General features: G+C 33.3%; 1 protein-coding gene across 3 annotated transcripts in view; it reads left to right on the plus strand.

The window, feature by feature from the left end:
• Positions 1-23,288, plus strand: part of LOC119638525 (protein roadkill) — a 131,413-nt gene that overhangs the window by 9,429 nt on the left and 98,696 nt on the right. Inside the window, exon 1 of one of the 3 annotated variants that reach the window (XM_038035365.1) lies at positions 14,513-14,665. The exons of the other annotated variants lie outside the window; for them this stretch is intronic. Within the exon in view, the coding sequence (XP_037891293.1) occupies positions 14,601-14,665 (65 nt within the window). The 5' untranslated portion in view covers positions 14,513-14,600. Of the gene's footprint in view, positions 1-14,512; positions 14,666-23,288 lie in introns of those variants that run through there. 3 annotated transcript variants of the gene reach the window in all.

Consider the following 23,288-nt stretch of genomic DNA (forward strand, 5'->3'; position numbering starts at 1 on the left):
TAGCGTTGATTTGAGAAAGATGTTAATAACTACGATTGATCGAAAATTTATCTGCGATTCTTTTCATAACCAATCACCGAAGGATGGGGAGTATATTCAATTCGTCAAAGCGTTTGCAATCTCTAGCAGGAATCTTCAGAGGCCCCACAGAGTGTATATATATTCTTGATCAGCATCAAATTCTAAAGCGATTTAAGCATCCGTCCCTCTGTCCGTTTGTACAATGTCTGTTCTAAGCATTATTCTGTCGAGAAAAATAAAACTCTCGACTTCAAATTTGGCAGAAGCATTGGAAGTTCTTGGACGCAGGTTGGCATTGAAAATGGACCAAATTGATCGAAGGGCTGAGAACACCGATTTCTCACAAGAAAAAAAATTTGTTTTTTACCCATTACTCACTAAACTGCAGCAGATAAATCTATAAAAATTTGTACTTGTAATCTATAGGCGATGCTGTAGTATGTGTTTAAACTTGGGAAAACTTCACCACACCTTCTCATTATCATAGTGTATCAAAATTTAATTTTATTTTTAACAACTTTATGATGCGTCGAAGCAAGCTTTAAAACCATCGTAACGTGTACAAATCCTTGGCCAGTTTCAAATCCAGAATGTAGCTAAGAATGTCCGTCTGTTCGTCTGCCCAACTGTGTGTATCAGTAGTAAACATTCTCCTATTACCGAATATAACGACATCGTCTAGGAGTTTACGTAACAAACTAAGTTTTTCAAGGGACACATGCCTGCAATTCACTCCCACAAAAACTTCTGAACACCTTTGCTTTCCGTGGGTTTTGTTCGATGACTTTTGCCTTTTAGCGTTGGAACCATAAAGTTTCTACCGCAAGGGTATCTGCAAGCTGTCCGGTAGGTAAAAGGTCAAAGATCGTAGATAACAAAGGGCGAATACTATGATTATTAAACATTTGTAACAAGTTCGCTATAAGTAAATGTGAAGAATTTATTTGAACGTGTTATAAATAGGCGTTCTCGCGCAGGCTTTGTATGATTTGTTAGATCATTAAGTATATAAATAAACCACACACAAACAATCCGAAATCGTAAAAAGTACTTATATTCTTTATCATGGTTACCTCTTGATCTTATTCAATTACATTCGTTCGTAAATATATTCAATCATTGCATTTCGCAATTATTACGATGATGAAAATTTTTGTTAAAATGTTAACATTTTTCACATAATATTGTGAACTAGAAATAAGAAAAATTTTTCGTTTAAATCATGAAATCATGAAATTATTTCTCCATATTGTGTGGGTTGATAATACAGTAAAGTATACTGCAATAGTTTGGCATTTTAGTATAGAGCAGGAGTCGGCAACCTATGACTCGCGGTTTACCGAGCGAACCATATGATAATTTCAAGTAAGCCATTTTAGTTTCGAAATTGAAGCATTAGTAAATAAAAATCAAAAATTCAAATGCCTTATATTCGTCTTGAAACGACTAACTATAAACTAGACTTGATTAAATTGACGTCACAAGTCCAACATTATTATTATTTGGTAAAAGATTGTTTTAATGCGCAAATATCTCTGAACCCAACGTCGCTTAAATATTCACAATTATGATTGGTTTCGACTCGCGGCAAAAAAAAGTTTGCCTACCTCTACTGTAGAATGTCGTGTCAATATATTGAACTGTTCCATATTGAACTGTGAATCCACCGCATGAGTTTGGACGTGTAGAAGGGGATCTTTCTACCCAGATCTTACGAAATTCTTCATTACGGAATCTGATGAGTCTTGGATTTGTGCAAACACTCAGGAAAGCAAATATCGTGCAAAAGCTAAGAAAACTTTGTCAAAATCCCTCAAAACTTAAGGTCATGTTGTTGATAGTTTTTGTTCGATTAGCGCAGTGTTTTGTATTGTGTTCTCCTTCCCCCGAAGCCAAAGCTGCTAAGAAGCATTATTATTTCAGTGTCATGAAAGTGCAAAAAAAAAAAAAAACCGGAAATTAAATTGAAAGAATAAAAAAAAAAAATTTTCATTCACTTTAATCTTTGATCAAAGCAGCAGAGTATGTAGCCTTTATTTATTTTCTACAAATTAAGAGAGCGAACACTTTTGACTCGCCCATAGATAAAATAAATAAAAAATTTCTTTTTTGTTTTCTTTTTTGAAAAACTTTTTTGTTCGTCATTTGCACTTGAAAATACGTTTACTCTATAATCGGAAGGGAATCAAGCATTGTAAAAACCTTCAACAAAGACTGGACAAAAATTAGAGTTTCTTTCGAAGTGTATATAAATAGCTTTCTTACTTCATAATGATTGTGAGGCGTCACCCTTTGATGACAGCCCCCTGGCAAGGAAAGGGTACTTTTAAGCATATTCATACATATGCTATAATTTTATTTTTAAGTACAACAAGGGAGAACATTACAATCGGCCATGGTCGACTATTAACCACCTTACTTCACTTCGCCTAATACATTTCTTCATTTCTTTGCCTGACAAAATTTCAAAAAATTATACTTTCTCTCTGCGTAAAGGCTGACAACTTCAACTGTTTTGGTTCAAATATTGTAAAATTAATTTTTTTTGTCGCCAAAGACATAGTGCAATGAAGCGGATTTTATTGCCACCTAAGTGCTTATATTTCATAAGAAGCCTTACATTGGGTAGGATTCAAAAAATATACCTTTGTCTTGCCAAGTTCTTCCTACGTAAGTGCTTATATTTCATAAGAAGCCTTACATTGGGTAGGATTCAAAAAATATACCTTTGTCTTGCCAAGTTCTGCCTACGTAATTTTAAATATTGGATATTTTTGCTATATAAGGGCTTATCTTTCGCAGATCCCGTTATATAAGAGAGATTTCAAGGCATCGGTCTATCTAATGCAAATTATTGACGTCAGTTTCGTAGGCCCGCATGTTATTGCTCCGCGCTTTTTTGGGAGGAAGTTTTGAAAATTGTAAGCGTTTTTACGATGCATATTGGATCCTATCCAAGCCATTTTCAATAAGATTTGTCCGTCAGATGAGACATGTCAGTATATCAAATTTCTCCCTCTCTCTCTCTCTGTCTCACTCTCCCCCCCTCACCCCTGCCTTCACTCCTCCCCTCACTCCCCCCTCACTCTCTCTCCCTCTCCCTCTCTCTCTTTCTCCCTCTCTCTCTCTTTCTCCCTCTCTCTCTCTCTCCCTCTCTCTCTCTCTATCTTTCTATGGGTTGAACGGGAAAGTACATGCACTGGCATCAGGTGGACAGAGGGACAGATACGCTTAAATCAATTGAGGAAACCATCCTGAAGCGATTAATATAACAAAAAAAAGACGATATTTCACGTGCTTCCGGGGATTGCGTACATCCGCACAAGTTTAATATATCTTGTACGTGTAGGGTATAAAAATATCTTATTCTCTATTGTTCTGTTTCATTTCACACGTATTTCGGTTTTGATAAAATTTCGTACATTGACCTGTTTTGGCCCAAGTGCAAACGCTATTGTAAATGGTTCGGATCGGACGGCTTTTTCGATCCATATAATATCTTATTTTTAGAAGGCTTTATATAAGTAACAAACTGCGGGATGGTGTAGGGCTATTAACAGTGGGTCATGTGTTTTTTCTTGTTTAATTAATACATTTTTAGAAAATCCAGTTATGATAACATTACGCGTGAAGTCCATATCGTAGATGAAAGATATGTCAAGTCCTTCTGCATATATTAACATAACATCCCCTTTTTTCACTCTACATTAACATATTCTTCATTAAATTGTGACAAACGGAGAGCAATTTTAGATTATTTCATACATCCCTTAAAGGCTTAACTTTTATACGCTGCATCCCTTTACTTTGTACCTTTTGTATTATTGAACAATAATCAAAGGGAACTTTTGTTGTTGCTGTCATTGTTGAAAATTCTTTCCAAATTCTTTTTCCGTTTTTTATGTTATTTTGCAAATATAATCGAAATGTGTACAAAATTTCATGCTTTTTGTTAATAACAACTCCAAGAAACTCCTTGAAAAAGTGGTTTTGATTTTATATTCCCTTTACGCAAAAAGGCAAAAGTATTCAGAATTGATCAATAGGAACGAATACAACGATAATGACAAATCACAATCTTTAACAAGTCGGCAAAGATTTAAGAGAATCCTTGGGGGAAGTTTTAATGCAACTAATTCATGGTACGGGATGCACGTATACAGAATTCTTTCGATACTAATTCACTTAATGTGTTTAAATCAAATGGGGAAAGCACTTGTATGAGTTTTCCCCAAACACTCACGGAAGTTCTGCAATGATAGGGCGTTCCACACAAGATTACAGCCGAAAGGAGGAGTAGGTAGAACTGGGTAAAGAATAGTTCAGGACATAACATATCAGTCCGTCCGGTAAGAAAGTTTCTATCGTCCTCCTGCCTTTATGAAGGGTTTCTGCGCGCGTATTGCTTGGGTGTAACGGTCTGTGAAATGTTTGTTGGGTAACAAACCTGTTCGCTCTGCGATTGTGCCTTTTCTCTTTCGTTTTGCCAGCTCTTCTTTTTTTGTTTGCAGTCTCTTGTTCGCCATGTGGCGTTTATTTTTATGTTTCCTTTTTTGCTCTAAGCAACTTTCTTCTCGATATATTCTCTTTCTATATATTGTTCCGTTTATTTTTTTTTTTTTGCAATTCCAGATTGCTTGTTCGAACTCTTTGTTCGTTTCTTATACTCGCACTCCCTTCCCGCGCCATCACTCACTAACTCTCTATCATTCCTCTTCCTCACTCCTTTCTCGTCTCTCCTCCCGCTCTCGCTCTCTCATTCCACCATACTGTCCAGCCTTCTCCCTATTTTCCCTCTTGCTCACCTTTCTTCTCATTCTTCTTTCCACTCGTTCCACTTTCGTCTCAGTCATCCGACTTCCTTCTCTCTGTACAGATCTGCTTCTCTCATTCCTTCTCGTTGTCCTTCTTTCTCCTTCCAGCTCGCTCTCCTTTCCTCTAGCTCTTCTTCCCCGCTCGTTTCCCTTTCCTCTCGCTTCACTTTCCTCGTGCTCTTCTTGTTCTAGCTCAGCCGATTTTCCTCTCTCTGTGCCTATCTGGCCAGCTATGCCCTTCTCCTTTTCTGTCTGTCCCTCTGTCTCTGCCTGTTTACTTTTCTCCATTTTTCTATCTAGATCTTTCCGTCTGATTTTATCTCTGTCTGTATATCTACTTTTGTTTCGTCTCTTTCGCTCTCTCTATCTCTCTCTTTCTGTGCTTTTTTGCATCTTCCTACTACCCGCCCGTCACTTTACTCTTTTTTCCATTGTGTCTCTTTATATTCGAATTCACGTCATTACGTATCGTTTAAAACGCACACACATGAAACTGTTTTGTAAATCTTATCGCAATTTGATCATAATTAATGCCATGGGGAAGAGAAAAATTTTCAAATTTAAATTTTTAATTACTTTTTACAGATATATATATATATAAAAATTTATTAGTTTCATTATTGAAAAGAATGAAATTTGAGGCCTAAATATTCAATGTCAGTTATTTATGGTTTTTTATTTATGATGAAACGAAAAATGGAAATAAAGTGTGTGACCTTAAAACGTAAAAACTAGGCCTTCGGTTACACGCGCACTAAATTATAATGAAACCATTTGGTACTGTAATGAGATGCTGTTCATTAAAAAAGAAGAAAAAAAAGTGTTAGTTCCTTCTCATCATTTTTCAAGCCACAATATATCGATAAACATAAGCATGATATGGTGGTTGAATAAATTATGCATAATCATGAAATAGACAAATAACGCTTAGATATATAATAATAGCGTACAAGTCATTAAAAGTTTTGAGATTCAAATAAGGCGAAGAATACTAATGTTCTCCTCCTCTGTATATATATATATATATATAAAATTACTAATCAAATTATTATTAAGATAAATATAGATTCGAAATCTTATCTCTTTCTGTATTTTTTTTTATTTTTTTTTTCTTTTGCATTTATATACTTTTACCTGTTAAAAGGTATATTCCGCTCTATAATAAAAAAATAAAATAATAAATAATCATTGTTATTCATATCATGTAGTCAGCAATTTTATGATTAACCGGCAACAGAGTTGTAATTGTCATAAATTGAATTGTGAATAATCATAGGTGAATGCTTTCTAACGCTTGATTAAGCGACCCTCGATGCGATTACTCGATAATTAAATACTTTTCATAGTAAATTTTAATAAGGGTCTCTATGATGAAAATTTGTCGAAAATTTTGCATATCATATATCTGTTATAGGAAGGCTAAAGCGGAAGTATATATTCAACTCATTGCATTACTAATTGATTTTTTTTTGTTTTTTTTAATTATTAGGTATATGTAAAAAATTTTCATCAACAAAATTATAAAGAAATGGGATGATTTTGACCTCTCTCTACATAAAATAATAAAATTCTAAATTAAAATATTACACAATGTAATAATATTTGTTCAAATGCAATTCATTACATAACTCGAAACAGGAAGTATATGACTTAGATCACTTTCATAATTATAGGCATATATATTATACTTCACCGGTCAGACGGAGGCACTACAAAGTCGTAGACCGTCCAACACTTTTAAAATATTAGAAAATCACAAATGAACCGAGAGCTCAGTTTTTGAAGAAAATGAATATAATGATAATTATAGTTGAAACATTATATGATCATTTAACATGCTATAGTCAAGAACGACTCAGCTTCTCTAATATATAGAAGATGGAGATTTTCCCCATCAAGGGTGGTTTAGGTAGTTGGTATGGTTGGTAATAGGTTTATTTTCAAAATGGCGCATATCCATCTTTGCTCACTTTAAATTCACTTGATAAATGCCGAATGATGGAGCTTTGGGCTCATGGAATTTAACAAATCTTAGGTGTTTGCAATAATTGTAATCAGCGACTTCTATAGGTAAAAATGGTAAAGAAATGGCAAATATAACTCTAACTTTGAATTCGATGGTCCTGACCTTCCTCTACATAAGATAACAGTTTTCCACTTAATATTATTGATTTATTCAATGTATACCGACCCTAGTCATTGTAAGCTCAAAATTCGTCTTCTTCCATTCATTACTTTTTTTGTTTGATTTGAAGAAATCTGTTGCTAAAGCCCATCAAACACGTTCAGAGGCTTATGGATTTGTCTTTTAAAAGTACTATACAGCTTTCTTAGCGTTCCCGCTCATACGTCGTACAGTTACCTCCATACCATTCAACTCACTACTGCGGCCCGCCGTTTTTTATTGGTACTGCTCGCCTTTGGCATGAGCTATCAGCAGTGTTCTTAGATGTCTCCAATTTCAGGTTTAACGATCACAAACACAACCCCTCTTTCCACTCCTCTCTTCCTATCAATCTCTCTTCTTGATCAATACCTTGCCCGTGAGCAGGGGTTGGTCATAGAAAAACTAAAACGAAAAGTGATAAAATATCGACTCTATGTCGACATAGAAATCGGTGCAAGAAATACGATATGAACACTCTTCTCGATAATGTCGGTTAACTCCAGCTTTTCCAATTTGCGAAATTTCGAAAAAAATTTTCGAAGTGCAAATTTAGGGTAATTTAATGGTATCGTAGTGAAAAATCTAACTGAAATTCAAGGTTTACCTTAATACACTTTTCCCTTCAATCCGATGCTTATTGTAGTAAAAAGTCTCTGGGGCCTGCCAAGACGGGATAAGAATTTCGGAAGGAAATTTTAAAATGCAATCTTATGCCATTTCAAGAAATGTAAGCGAAATAAGGCATCGTAAGAGAAGAATGTATATCTTCGAAAAAAAAAAAAAAAAAAAAAAAATTGAGGCAACCTTGAGAGTCGTTATAGAAGATCTAAATAAATTAATTAATTCTAATCGAGAAATAACGTTTACTGATGGCACTCTTGTGACCCCGTAATAGAATAAATAATGAAATTTATAGAAAATTGTTTATTATATAGGAAATGCAATAATAACAATAATAATAATAACAACAACCTTCATTTGTTTAAAACTAATAGCACTTCCTGAAGACAATGCCCTTAAAAAATCGTAAACATATCTACAATAAGTAGATGACGACAATATATGTGTAATCATACAACGAAATCATAATAATTGTTAATGTTTTTTTTTTTTTTTGTTTTTCTTTTTAAATTTACTTTTGAATTACGGAAAGAGAAAATAATAACTCGTCAGTAAGTAGTGAGTTTCATGAAAAATAATAAATCAATAAAATAATATTTTAAAATAACTCTTAATAGAAAATATGATATGTTAAATGCCAATGATTATGAGTGACTTTCTCTCAAAAAATAAAAACAAGTTTTTTTCAATTTTCTCTTTCTCAGGAATGAATTTTGGTTTATATCGAATCTTTACAACTATCTACGCAAACTACTGATCGTATTTGCGTTAATGAGATATACGTGAATTACACGTCCGAAGCTCGTAAAAATAACTTGACTTGGATAGCGTTTACGAAGCATATACACTACACCATCCATTCATGGTAATGCGAAAATCGTTTCCTATGATGATGTAGAACCTACGGCCTCAAAGACGTACTTGGCTGAGACATTAGAGGAATCAATCTTAGTTGGGGCTAGGAAAAGCAATTAACGAATTGATTGTCTCCGCTTAGGTCGGATTTGTCATATACAGAAGGTTTTAGACTTTAAACTGACAACATTTTTTGAAGAATTAGCAGAGAGCCTTGATAATTGGTCAGTCAGCTAGCTTTTCCGTATAAGCTCTCGACCGGTAACATCCTGCTGTCCTGCTTCGAAGACCTCATCTGGTTCATTAGAAAATTTTCATACCTATTGCGGTATGTAGTATTATCTCATCTTGAGCGCTTCCCTATGCGAATATCAGGAATGTTTTGTAAAGAAATTGAGGCAGCGTCGGGGTCTGGATTGCCACCTAACACATCATGATATTATCTGTTCCAATTATATTGGTTCCTTGCGCACAATTTTTTTTGAGTCTCATCTTGAATGCCAGAAATATAGTCTGGAACTTAATTTATAAACAATTTCGCTTAGTGTAGCATCCGCCGTTGAGGACGATGCTTTTTATTTCGTCCTTCCCTTATTTGGATGGCTATGCCTGTGTTATTACATTTTGTTTGTGGCTTATTGTTTTGTATTGCCCTTGGAAATGGCAATGTAGGCAGCAAGATATAAATATGTACATAGAAATGTAAATCAGAGACAACGAGAAATTTGTGTCTTCACTATCGACCGAGTGCCCACCGACGTTTAATTGCATAAAAACAGAAGTCCCGAAATCTACAGCGCGCCGAATAGTACGAAAACTTTGCAGAAGTCTGTCTGCCAAAAAAAAAGGGCGATTAGTATCCTAGCACTGTATATGAATGAGAACTTCAAAAAAAAATGCGTTGTGGAGTTTTTTCTATCTTATTTTTTTTATCTTTATTTTGTGTATTCCGACCAATCACTCAGTGAATGAATCCTATCTGTACAGTAAGGGTGATCAGAAAGATGAAAGAAATATCGAGGTTGTCCTAGACTAGCGGGTGTCTGCTCAATCCTACGCTTACTTTCTTTACCGGCGGAGCACTCAACATAACTGCGACCAAAGTAAATTCTACTGTGGTGATGGTGATCCTTACCTATTCGACTCACTATAACTATGACCAACGTAAACTCTATCGCGTTGAGTTCTAAAAGCCCGAAATTGGTAGGCGCGATTCTTACCTACTCAGCTCACTATGATCATGACAAAACTAAACTCTACTCTCGATGTTTACCAACTTGACTGCTCATGCACAGTAAAAATTAGAAGCCTAAAGGGGCAATCGAGGCCCTTGCCTTTCACTTAAGGAAAAAAATGCGGGAAGTTTCACAATAAAATATAGGCAACAACGGTAAAAGTAAGGATTTTAGGCGCCACGCCTGGTGACTTTTGGGGGATCACGATTCCGGTTTCAACTTGTAAATCTTGTTAAATCTAAAAAAAAAAATAAATTCAATTTATTTATTTGAATCACTAAAACTGTAAGCTGAAGAAAAATGGGACGCTACAACTACAAGGCTTTTCCGCCTTTTAAAAATTAAAGGCTATTATTGTGTATTTACAACTTAAGGAAATCTACAATTTCAAAAATTTAAATGTGCTTTAAACTAAAATATTTTAATGATTACCACATCCAGCCTACGAACGGAGGGATCATGTTCGTCGAAGCCTGATGCGATAGATTAAATGTATATTTTTCTGTTTCTATTGGATCGTCTTATGCTCTCTAGACGCTTAAGCAAATAAACACAATAATCCAAAAATACCATAGTTAGTACTTCGTAGCTCTTGGACCGTCATATGACTATGGTAACCTTTACATCTAATCAAATAAATAAGCATTGTTGTGGATAAGCGAAATTGCGAGAAAGGAGAAGGGGGGGGGGGGGGGGGAGATGAAAAGAAACGAAGAGAGACGATGTAAAGTTGGTGAGAGAGTTAGGGGAAGAGAGAGAGAGAGAGAGAGAGAGAGAGGGAGAGAGAGATAGAACGAAAAACAGAAAGAGTGAGTGAGAGAGAGAGGGAGAGAAATACAAAAAAAGATAGAAATAGTGAGAGGGAGAGAGATAGAAAGAAAGACAGACAGAGAGAGAGAGAGAGAGAACTTTTCACCCATTGTTATCTACATTATTAAATGATCGTCACATCGAAGAGAAGTGCAGCGGTGAAAAGAGAAAGCCATTATTCGTTTTCAGTGTTCTTGTTATTTAAAATTTTAAATGTCAAAATATTATTACAATAACGAGACTAAGGTGAGATCATTTCATGCTCGTATACATGTCAATGAAATTTATGTAGGAAGAAATTTTTACACTCTATTAACAATAATTGTAATGCTATTAATGTTTATTGCAATTTGCTTTCACAGTTTAACGGGTACTATGAGAATTTTTTTGCTTCTTTCTTAAGCAAATTGAAAGGTTAAATTACTGTAAACATAATAACAATTAGCAGCAGCAACAACAACAATGTCATAATCAGACTATCAAATATGCGTGTGCTGCTCTTGCTTAGCTATATAACAATAACCATGAAATTCAATGAGCATTATATAGTTAAAGTGTGCTACAATAATAACAACAAGAAAAAAAAAACATATGTAATAATTTTTATTTATGATGTGTTCATACATTGTTGGAGCAGCTATATGTTGAGAGGGGGCGGTATGTGCAAATAGATTTTTCGAATTGACATTTATATGGTCGGGGGTGCAATGATTATAATGAACGCAATTAACAAACCGTTTGCATGTCGAACGTATATAAATATAAGTAGCAATTGATATTGCAATTATATATTTGATGTTTTACTAAATAGCCAAGCGATTAATATCAATCGGATAAGCAGTTAAAAAAGTTAAGGTTCATACTTTAATTATTAGCATCAATAAGGAAAAAAAGAATTTGCATCTCTTTCTCTTTCTCTTGGGCCGTGATGGTTACAAAGAAAAGGCAAAAGATAAAAAAAGATGGGATGTGGCCATAGCCTAGTGGTCGGTCATGCTTTCTTCACTCATTGAACATTCATTATGCCCAGTCGCACTAATATTTCCGCTCGCGAGCGCCGACTTCGTAATCGCCTTTCTTATTTACTCGGCTATGTGGCAAGGGTACTGCGGTATTCGATAGGTTTTAAGTCGCTTATTTATCTAACAGTTGGTCAAGCTCAGCTTTCATGTGATGGTTACATTACTTTTAATTTGTCAGAATTACATTCCTTTAAGAGAAAGCTATCGGAGCTATAAACTATTCTGTTAAATGTTGACGTGTCAGTCAAATGATCGGCACTACGATTTAGAAGCTTTAAATTTAGTTGAGGCTCTTCATAGTTTTTGTAAGGCTCTTCGCATAGCCCACTACTTAGGAACAACGACGATTAAATCAGTATAATCGGTTTCAATTCTCAATGCGGTAGATCATATGTATCGTGTGCGCTTGTAGCTATAGTGAATTGACGATCGGTGAAGGCATAACGCTTAGCTATCGAGCACATACGTCCCAAGTTGTGGCCACTCCTTATCTATGTTTTTCGCCCTTCCTGCTGTCCATCCCCGCATTTCACTTATAGGGAACGTAGTTTAAGTAATTGATTATATATATCAATAAGGAAAGTAAGAAAGAAGAATTGAAATCAATATTCCTCCAACGTCTTCTATGTTGAATTTTCATTTTCGTTGTACGCATATGCAAGGTTTTCAGAGATTCTAGTAAATATATATATGTTAATTTTCAGATCTATCTATTATGTCTTCAGACGCTGTGAAGAATTCGCGTTAATTTTTATGCTTCATATTTAATCTTGAACTAAGAGCAAAGCCTTAGCTTTCTGTGTCAATTCATGACATTTCAAAAACAGACGAGATCCAGACGAGCCGATGGAGAGGCGAACACGGTTAAATCGATTCAGAAATATATTCTAATTAAGAATCGTACATGTGCCGTCCTCCCTGTTCCTCAATGCAAATTGCTCACTACTGCTACTGATTATGAAAAGATACTAAGATATCGTCTTCAATAATATTCTTTTTTATTTGATTAAAAACTGGATCTAACTTGGGCAGTGGCACGACGGAAATACGCATCACGGTACGATGTTATGCAATAAGAGGGCCTGTAGCTCTGTTAACGGTCCTTAGCGGTGGACAAATCTCATTTCTCTTTCCGGAAGAATTGTACGGAATGTTGAAATTTTGAACAAAACAAATAGATGCACCTTTGCGATCTATGGTTAGCTCTTCATTTTGATAATTCTAAGAAAAATAAATCGCCAATGGTCACCTATGACTTGGTCATCATTACCGGATTTTCACTCGGTACAAATGGGTCATGAAAACTAAGTGAAGCCAAACTTCGCTTAGTGATATTATATATATTTTATTTTACATGACAGATAACAGATGCATAGAGAGATTCTTTACTTTAACTTAACTTCTCTACAGGAACTGAAAGACCTTCGAATTTAAGTGCTTTCATGTTGCAACTACAACAATAAAAAAAAAGATAGCAACTTAAATTGGTCACCCTTATTGATAAAACAGTAAATTTATTTACTCCAGAATGAAAAATACAAGGCTTCTTCTTCTCTCAAGCATAACATCATTGCATTTTCAGTGTGTCAATGAAAAAAAAAAAAAAAAAAAAACTATAATTTTGAATACGTTTCTAGTACGAGGAGAGCAATTAGTGTAATTGACCTACTTTTTTATTTTGAAAACGAGAGAAAGAGCAAAAGGGAGAGAGAGACAGACAGAGAAACAGAAAAAGTTATTACTAGCGTCATAATGTGAGAATAAAAAAAAAAAAATCATAATGGTGTCAATAGCAGTTGTGCAAAAAAAAAAAAAAAACGTTAAATATGTAAACAACACAGAAATTATAGTCGGATTAGATCGAATTTTTCGGCATAGTATAGGATAGTACACGTATGCCATAGTAGTATACTACAATATAGCTTAGTATATACGTAGTATAATTTAGTACAAAATACATGTATACAGTATATATATTACTAGCATAGTATAGTGTAGTATATAAAGTGCTAGTATAGTCTAGTACTGTATAGTATAGTATAGTATAGACTAGACACAGTATAGTATATATATAGTACTAGCATCTATTGTACTAATAGTCTACTTTAGTCTATTACTACCATATATAGTACTAGTATTCTACTTTAGTCTAACTTTAAGAAAGAGAAATTGATATGATTATAGTATGATGATACCGTAACATAAATTAGTAGTCATCAATGACTTGATATTTAACGAATTTTTATATATATGGAGCATGGGTTGATGTGTAATAGAAAGAATAGATTTTTCATTCAAGGCGTCTAGGCATCGTAACCGCCAGAGTTTCAATTTCTTGTAAACGACAGCAACGTTTGCTACGTAATTTCGGTGAAGGGAGGAAAAGGCAATGTATTCAATGTGGCGTGATCGTAAAGATTGCCTTAAGGTTAAGCCGCGGGGGGGGGGGGGGGGAATATATATAATTATTAACATATAATTGTGAAGTCAATATTGCTTCGGAAAAAGTAATTTTATATAGTGTATATTTAGTTGTAGAAACTCACAATTAACAGATCTTACGGTTAATGGAAATAATTGTCATGAAGAATTGAATCGTATACATTTCCTAACCATAACAAATTGAATATAATCGCGTAAAAAGATATTAAATTTATTTTTCCAGACAGCATTAAATCAAGAAACATGTAAAAAACAAAAAAAAAAAAAGAAAAACAAAACAACTAAACATAAGGACAAATGTTTGGACTTTTGATTTTAATTAGGTCATTTAATTGATTTTTAGTGGCCGAGTGAAAAGCAATTACCATTGCAGGCTTTAATAATTTTCTAATATCTAAAGCAGATATATAATTAGTGGAATATTTGATGCTTAGTTCATATTATGTGTATAAATACTATTCATCCCGCTAAAATTGGTTCTTTCATAAAATGTACCTGACGCCTTCAATTTTTCCGAAATTTCAGATAGAGATAATCCAGATATTGATGCTTGAACGACATAAGTTTTAGTTGCTTACAAGCCGTCGTTCAGTGTGTATAAAAGGTTAAACAGATGGATGTCATTTATGGAACTGGATTTTTCTGTGTTTTTAACTGGATTAATCTGGAAAAATACAGGTAAAGCCACGAAAATGATTAAATATATTTGGAAGCTACAAATCCATTAGGAAGTTGAAAAAGAATAAATTTGCGTCCGTACGTCTCTAGAAAAGGTGACCTAGAAAGCGATTTTCAGCTTGGGCTAGGAAATTTTACCGCACTCCGCGGTGTTTTCCAGGTCGGCCTTCTCCGGATTATCACTTATTTAGATCGATGGAGTCAAATTTGGTAGGTCATCGGTTAACTGATGTTGAAGATGTGCGAGTCGCCTCGACGTTCTATCGCAATAACAGTTGAATTTTATTAATAATCAGCAGGAATTTATTCGTACAGAAGCCTTTCCAATCTTCATGCTTTTCGTACAAGTGCAAGCAAGTGCTCTATTTAAATTAGCACTTAATGTATTTGGTGTAGCGTTTTTCTCAATAAATGGCACCGGAGTCGCCATTGATAATATTAGGTCAAGCTATGGCATACTTGAAATGTGACAGTCTATTCCAATTTATTCGTAAGCTAATTGCGTTTTGAAAACTATTCAAATTTTCGAATATAAACAACTGTTTTACGACGTTATTTCGACATAAGCGTTTGTGTATGATAGAATTTGTTTCCTGCCGCGTGTACTGTCTTCAGTACACGCTACATTTGCACGCAAACCTCTATTTTTTTTTATTTTAAAGAGAGAGAATTTAAAATTTTACGGCTTTTAACACAGTTTTATGCGATATAAGGATCTTTACTCGACTGTATGTACGGATAATGGTACACACGAACTGACAATATATCTGTGTATATTATTTTAATAAATTCAAAAAGGTATTCATTGACAATTGTTAAATTTGTTAGTATGTACCGAAGACAGTACACGGCGTCGTCAAAACGGTAATACTAACAAAAACTTGACACAATTGAAATGCGTAAATTGAATAAAGCGTCCAAAATTGATCAACAATACAGGCTTCACCTTCCATCACAATAATTCCGACATGGAGAGCCGGGCTGACAAACTGAGATGCATCAACTGGCCGTTTAGGATTTATTTTGCTCTTCGCTGAATCCTCTTAGTAGTGCAAAGTTGAATATAGGAGAAATGTGTAAAAATAAGTCGAGTCCGTTTTCCGCTTGAAAATTGGTACAATAATAGAAAATGATAGCTGATTTTTTCTATTTTCAGAATGAAAGTTATTGTCGCATGAAAGTGTGGGCGTTGTAGGCGTCTGGACGCGTCGTTCGACCGATTTGTCCCATTTTCAATACCAACCTGCGTGCAAGAGCTTCCAATGTTTCTGCCAAATCTGAAGACGATAGCTTCATTTTTGTGGACAGGAGAATGATTGCGACAGACATTACCGACAGTCAAATGCGACGGACATGCGGACGGACGGAATTCAGAGTTTGAAGCTGATCAAAAATATATATATACTCGGTGAGAACGTTTGCGCGTTGCAAACGTTTTGATAAAATGAATATCTCTGAAAAGCATAAAGAGTATATTCCGACGGTTATCCAATCTTTACAGATAAACGAGAAAATACATCGAGAAGCAAGATAGGTTTTTCTTTTTACGTATATTTTATAAAATTTCAGTAAAATAATTATATGCATAGGTGTGTTTGCAGCGATAATATGTGTGAAATAATTTTGAGAAAATTGAAAAATACATCGACAAGGTTTAAAATAAAAGTAATAATAACAGCTATAAAATATTAATTGAATACAATCAACACGTCTGTACGCTTATAAGTAAGCAAGCATGGCTCGACTACTACTCTAGTCATTTAAGTTAATACATAAAAATTTATGATCACGTCTTTACTGTTTTTTCTTTATTTTTATTATTATTGTTTTTTTTGTTGCTTTTTTTTTTTTTTTTTTTTGGATAAATCAAACATTGACGCGCCCTGCATTAAATAACGACTTAACAATCATATAAAAAAACATGCTCGCTCGCGCACTTACATGTGTAAAATGTTCAACAGCATACTAGTAAAGGAAAGGAAAAACTGACGAGAGTATTAATTGCTTATGCTATATTCTATTCGGTTGTGTTATTTCACCGCAAAAAAAAAACAGAGAGTAAATAAATGAGAGCATAATAACAAACGTACAGTAAAACAACTTTTTTTTTTTTTTTAAACTGTAACGTCAACGGCTATGCAACGGCAACAATGAATAGCATTCAATTGAGGGGCGTTTTACAATGTGCGTATGTGCAGTTTTTATTTTTTTATTTATTTTATGTAGTATTCACAATTAATGTGTGTGTATGCGTATATGGTTGTGCATGCACTGAGAAATGAGGTTAACCTACATTTAAAGAAGGTCAAAAACGACCCAAGTACGCTGACAATAGCGTAGCAAATAGCAACACTAACGACAGCGGCAAGCAGTATATTATAGTACAGCCAGCGTAGCAGCTATCATCATCATTATAAGTCTGCTGCAAGCAAGCAAGAGCGTAAAAGTCTCATTGCAGTTAGCTGCAATAGCTTTTAAATGATGGTACGAATGACTGACTGACCGAGTGACTAACTGACTGGCTGGCTGGCTGCTTGCTTGCTTGCTTATGTATAAGCAAATAATAATTTGCAATGAGAGAGCGTGTGGAGGGCCCAGGAGATGGTAGGGCAGAGGGGCGGGGGGAGGGGGGAGGGGAGTAATCAGAATTTATAGTAAATTAAGGCAACCAAGCAAACAAGATGGATTTCAATTTCAAATGAATGACATATACGACATAAATACGCTCATGTGTACAGACGTTTAGAGGGACTTTAAAAAAACTTTTTCTGTTATATTGTAAATGGCGTCATCGACAACAACAATAACTTCAATGCCTCAGGTAGCGAGCGCATTGAATAAGCCATAAGAGGAGCACAGACGGAAAACCAAATAACACAGCTCAGACAACTGACATAATATGTAAAAGATGCCACCGGAGAGTATCAAGGTTTATACATGCTTATGTTACTTATTAAAAAAATCTTTACCTTTAGTTTTATGAAAAAAAAAAAATGAAAAAAAAGAAAAGAGTCCAAGGTTGACTCTCTTCTTTATAATTATTAATATATTTTACATTTTTATACATGAATTCCTATAAGTAATTTAGAATATTTATTAAATTTATACATAAATAGATATTTATGTATTTATTTTCATATTAATATTTATATATATATAGTTATAATTCACTTGTGTTTGTATTTATATTTACATATATATTTTCATTTTATTTTTTATACATTTTTTTTTTTTTTAATTTAGAAAATTTATTAAATATATATCTACGTATATATATATGCAGATATATATATATATATGTATTTAGTTTTACATTAATATTTACATAGTTATTTATCACTTGTGTTTGTATTCATATTTACATATATATTTGCATTTTATTTTTTATATATTTTTTTAACTTAGAAAATTTATTAAACTTACCTATACATAAAAATTTACATATATGTATATATGCATTTAGTTTTATATTAATATTTATATATAAGCAGTTACATTTCACTTGTATTTGTATTTTTATACGTATATATTTGCATTTTATTTTTTATAATTTTTTTTTAAGATTTAAAATATATATTAATTTTTTTTTAAGATTTAAAATATATATTTATAATTTATGTTTATATCTGTATTATATTTTTACATTTATATATATATTTTTTATTTACATTTCAAATTTATATTTATTATTATTTATATTATTTTATATATTTTATTATATTTATATGTATTTATTTTTATTTTATTATTATTATTATTTTATTATCTATATTTATATTCATGTCTATATCCATTCATTGTAATTATTATAACTGTATTCATTGCCATGATGATACTTGTATTTATATATATGTTTAGGTATGAATTTGTATTTCTTTTTCATATTGATTTATTTATATTATTGCTTATATTTCAAACTAATGTTTCTCTTTATAATAATTGATATTATTATGATTATATTTTTTTTTTATATTTCATTATTTATATTTTTTATGTTTTTGTTTATATCTGTATTTGTCTTTATGTTTATATTTATATTTTATTTTTCGATTTTTTATTTATTTATATTATTATTTTTATATTTATTTGTATTATTGTTATTATTTTTCATTATTATTAATTACTATTATTAACCATTAATTATTATTAACTATTATTAATTATTATGAATTGGAAAAAAAATTAAATGCATAATGACTTTTGGAAATCTTGCTTGTCATATGTCGAATATCAAGTAAACCAGTATTGTTTTTTTTCAATTCAAGCCGGGAGTGATTACAATTCCGGGCGATGGCATGTCAACAATCATAGTTTCGTGACATATTGAAAGTGCAAGTATTACATTTTTTTTTCTGAGACACGCCCATTTCGTTATCGTTTGCATGTGCTATACCTATTTTTACGGAAATCCGTTGATTTGACGAGTGACTTTTGTGAATAGTTGCAGTCGCTGACACTGAAACTTGACAAAAACATTTTTATTAAAAGTAAATTTATAAAGTATGAATTTAAAGGCTGCCGAATAACTTAGATCATATGCTCGTCTGCATTGAAAACTCTTTCTCACTTGAGATTCGAACGTGTGATCGTTGGGTTGTTAGACGCAATCCTTTGCCAACTCGACTGCTTATGGTTGACACTGACCATTTTTTTCAATCCCGTGAATATACTTTTGAAAAATTTGTACCCAAATGTTCGTCAGACAAATTTGCATGCTTCATCCAAAAATTGTCAATCGGTCGATCTATTAACATGTCCACGACGAACGGTTGAGTTTTAAATGCATCGTATTTTCACTTTATACTAACACATACATTAGCATATTCTCCACCCAATTACAATTACATTGGAAATGAACTTTTTTATTTTTTCATTTATATAGCTTTGGGTGCAATAAAGATATTTTCGAAAATCTGTGTTTCAAAACCAGATAGCTTCAAGTAGCTCCAATAGGTGTGTGCATCTTCCAGGCAGCTATACTGAAAGTTTGGGTACCGCGTTTTCAAAAATATTTTTGTCAAAATTTTGAAAAAAATGCTTAGTGTTTTTCGAGGTTATTTTAGTTTGTTCTGCATTGTGAGCCCGTATGTGAACAGATCACGCCCATTTTTTGACCACATTTTGCTGACGGACCTTCATGTGCTGGCGTCAAATTTCAACTTCCTATCTTCTTTTTCGTAATTGTGAGAGAATCGTGTTAAAAATTTACTCGTCAAATAGATGGGTTTCAGTAAATGTAGATATATACAAAGCATTTGTATTTCCTAGTGTTAAAAATTCTAATATGAGTTTTGACTAAACTAAAAAGTAAAGTACAAGTTTCGAATAATTTTAGAAGAAATACGTGACATTTCGAAAAATATTGTCGGGGTTTGAGCCAAACTCCAATTGTTTCTTTCTTAGTATTACGTAATTGCAAAAATGTTGGTCATCTTTTGACTTGAAAAAGGCATTTATCGTGGAAAATTGGGATAATATATATTAACCCATATTTTTGGCGGTATGGCGGTACGAAGTCGAAAGAACTCATATTGTTTTAGCGGCGATCATCCCTCGAACCCATTTTCGCACTTGTTTAACTTTGCGGACCCCCAACAATTGGTAACCAGGAGGCGCCATAGCTGGTGAGTACACTGGGTGTGGCAGAACTTCCCATTTGGACTGCAACAGCGCGTCCAGCAAGTGGCCAAAAATAGAATTTTCAGCCAATTCGCGTCGCCACTTTTGGAATCAAAACCGACAATTGGGATGTGTGGAAGCACGATCGCCATAGGCTTATAAAAGTGGTCGATGGGTTTAAACAGCAGATTTATTTAACTTAAACAACAAAAGTAATGAATTTGGAAGAAGAAGAATTTTGAGGCCTTCATGATTAGCGCCGGCGTACCCTGAATAAATTAATAATGTTAAATGGGAAACTGTTATTAGAGGAAGGCCAAAACCATCGAATACAGGTGGTATGTACCCTGCCATTTTCTATTTCTTTATCATATTTGCCTGCAGAAGTTTCTGATCGGAATTTTTGCAAACACCTGATATTATGTATAGGCGTGTCGAAAAGTGTAGCACGAGGTAGAAATTAATATGTTATTCTAGTAAATGCAAGTGTCGAAAAGCCCTTAAATGAAATGATGATGAACTTTTAAAGTCGCTGGACAGTAATCTGTTCAAATAGATTTGTTTGCATTAATTATATATAGTTTTGTTTCGTTTATTGTTAAAGAAATTTATGATTGTAACGGTTATCAGAAGATTTTTCTATATTCTCGATTTGTTTTTTTTTTGTTTTTCTTGTTTTTTTTTAATTTAACACTTTGTGCATATATAGTCGTATATATGTGTATGGGCTTGTGGACGCAAGTATATCATTTAGTTATTGTTCTTTATTTGTTCGCTGTAATCTATTCTAAAGTCAAGCATATTATGCGTTCAATGACCATAGAATCTAACCTTGATGCTTGTCAAAGTCATCGTCACCATGACGATTATCATCATCATCATTATCATCACCGTCGACGGTACTACTACGCTAATGTATATAATAGTATGAACACAATTACTGTTACAGTAACTATTACTACTACTAAGCGCTAAAGTTGCTGTTGTTGGTACTCACTCGTGCTACGTTGCCAGTGTATTTACATTGATGCGTAGCCCTGACCATTCTACTTCCCTTTTGTTTTGTTTTTTTTTTTTATTGCTTTTTATTTATTTAATTTTTTTTTTCTTTTTTTTTACATATAACAACCACACTACCTACCATTATTTGCAGACATATACATTAAATAATGGATATGCGCCTATGTATAATAGTTACTATTACTACTACTACTACTGCTACTACTACTACTACAACAACGTCGGCTACCACTTCTTGATGGTCATTATTGGTTTTATTATTTATTATCGTCGCACTTTCTTTACTCATAGCGTGTATTATGTGCGTACAAAAAAGCCGCAGCTCAGACATTGAATTTGAGTGAATTAACGTTGTTGTTATTGTTGCTGTGTTACCCATCACTTTTTTTTTTTTTTTTTCTTTTTCTACACACACATAATAGTATGGCTTTGGCTAATCGTGTTACTGCTATTTTTGTATCCGTTGTTATATTATTAAGACTATCGGCTTCGATTGCCAACTAGCCCTTGCCTTATGCCATTGTTTACCTTAATACATACGCATATGTATATTGTTTCTTCTGTTTCTGGCGTTGTGTCTCTTCTTCTTCTTCTTCTTTTGACCATTATATCAAAGTTATCAAACCTTTAACCTCTTTATTGTCATTAATGCATACTTGTGCGATATTTTTTTTTCTTCTTCTTCTTTTTTTCATACATACATATACGGATGTGCTTATGAATAATGTGAAACCTAGTGCAGTACTCAGTATGCGTCCTTGAGATTCGGTTTTATTTTAAATATATTTATATTAATGTATATACATTTTTTGGTATATAAAGCATACATAGATTTTTAGAGGAGCATTATATGTACATAATGTTATGGATGTGTCATAATATACAATTCCAGCTTTTATTACACAACATAAATTTTAAGCATAATTTTTTAGGGGACGAAAAAAAAGTTTATTTAATAAATTCAGTTGGTGTTAAGGCTACAAAAAAAAAAAAAAAAAAAACAAGTAAGAAAACTAAATAACAGCTTGGAACGAATCTTTTATACCCATCGCCGAGTTATAAGTTTCTATGTATCCTACATTATTGGGCGGATGTGGCCAATTCTTTCTATATTTGTGGAATAAAAGTTGAATGGTATATGTTTGGCAGTTTATGAGTAAGCAGAGGTTGTCTCACTGCTCTGTAGGCCTATCTTAACGTCGTTTCGGTCCATTTTCAAACTATTTGACAAATGCGACGGCGATCTCTTTAAATTTGCTACAGATACTACGCAGTTGGGCACGCGGACCGAAGGACAGACAAAGAAATTTGATAGTGGTCAAGAATATATGTATGCTTTAAGAGGATTTTGAAGATCGGTTCTACCAATAAAAAAGTTTTAACAAAGAAATGAAATATCGATAAACTATAGCATTGGGTAAGCTTGACCGTTAAAATTTTTGTAGGCTTATCCGCTGTGGCTGTGAGTAACGAGGAAGTAACCAATTTCTTGAGAAACGAAGGTATTCTTAATTCACGGGGAATTATAGAGTTGCCCACTGTTCGATTTGACCCATTTTCCAAATTAATTTACTTATCAGTACTTCTAACAGACGGACAGTTGGACATACTCAAATCTGTGTAATAAGATCTGCCTTTCATTTGCTGTGTTGCGAACGTTCTGATCAAGTGAATATATCAATCATCGTTGATGGATATATAATAATAACGACAGCACTTAAAAGTATGTAGTGAAACTTGTAACGTTTGCAGAAAGAAGCACATGAAATAATCAAGTATAGAATAAACTTATAAGTCAAGGATAAGTTTGAAAATAATCAAGGTGCCTTTTAGGATTTTATTTTTAAGGTCTTTACCCTACGAATCAGTTTAGTACGTGAGAGAAGCACCAGACATTTATTTATATTCTTTGCAAGAGTTTAATGTAAATTTAACGGGCGAAGACACAGCCCAAAAACTTTAACCAAAAGTCTGCTATGAAATT

This window comes from Glossina fuscipes, unplaced genomic scaffold (assembly GCF_014805625.2).
Source record: "Glossina fuscipes isolate IAEA_lab_2018 unplaced genomic scaffold, Yale_Gfus_2 90, whole genome shotgun sequence".
Classification (NCBI taxonomy): domain Eukaryota; kingdom Metazoa; phylum Arthropoda; class Insecta; order Diptera; family Glossinidae; genus Glossina; species Glossina fuscipes.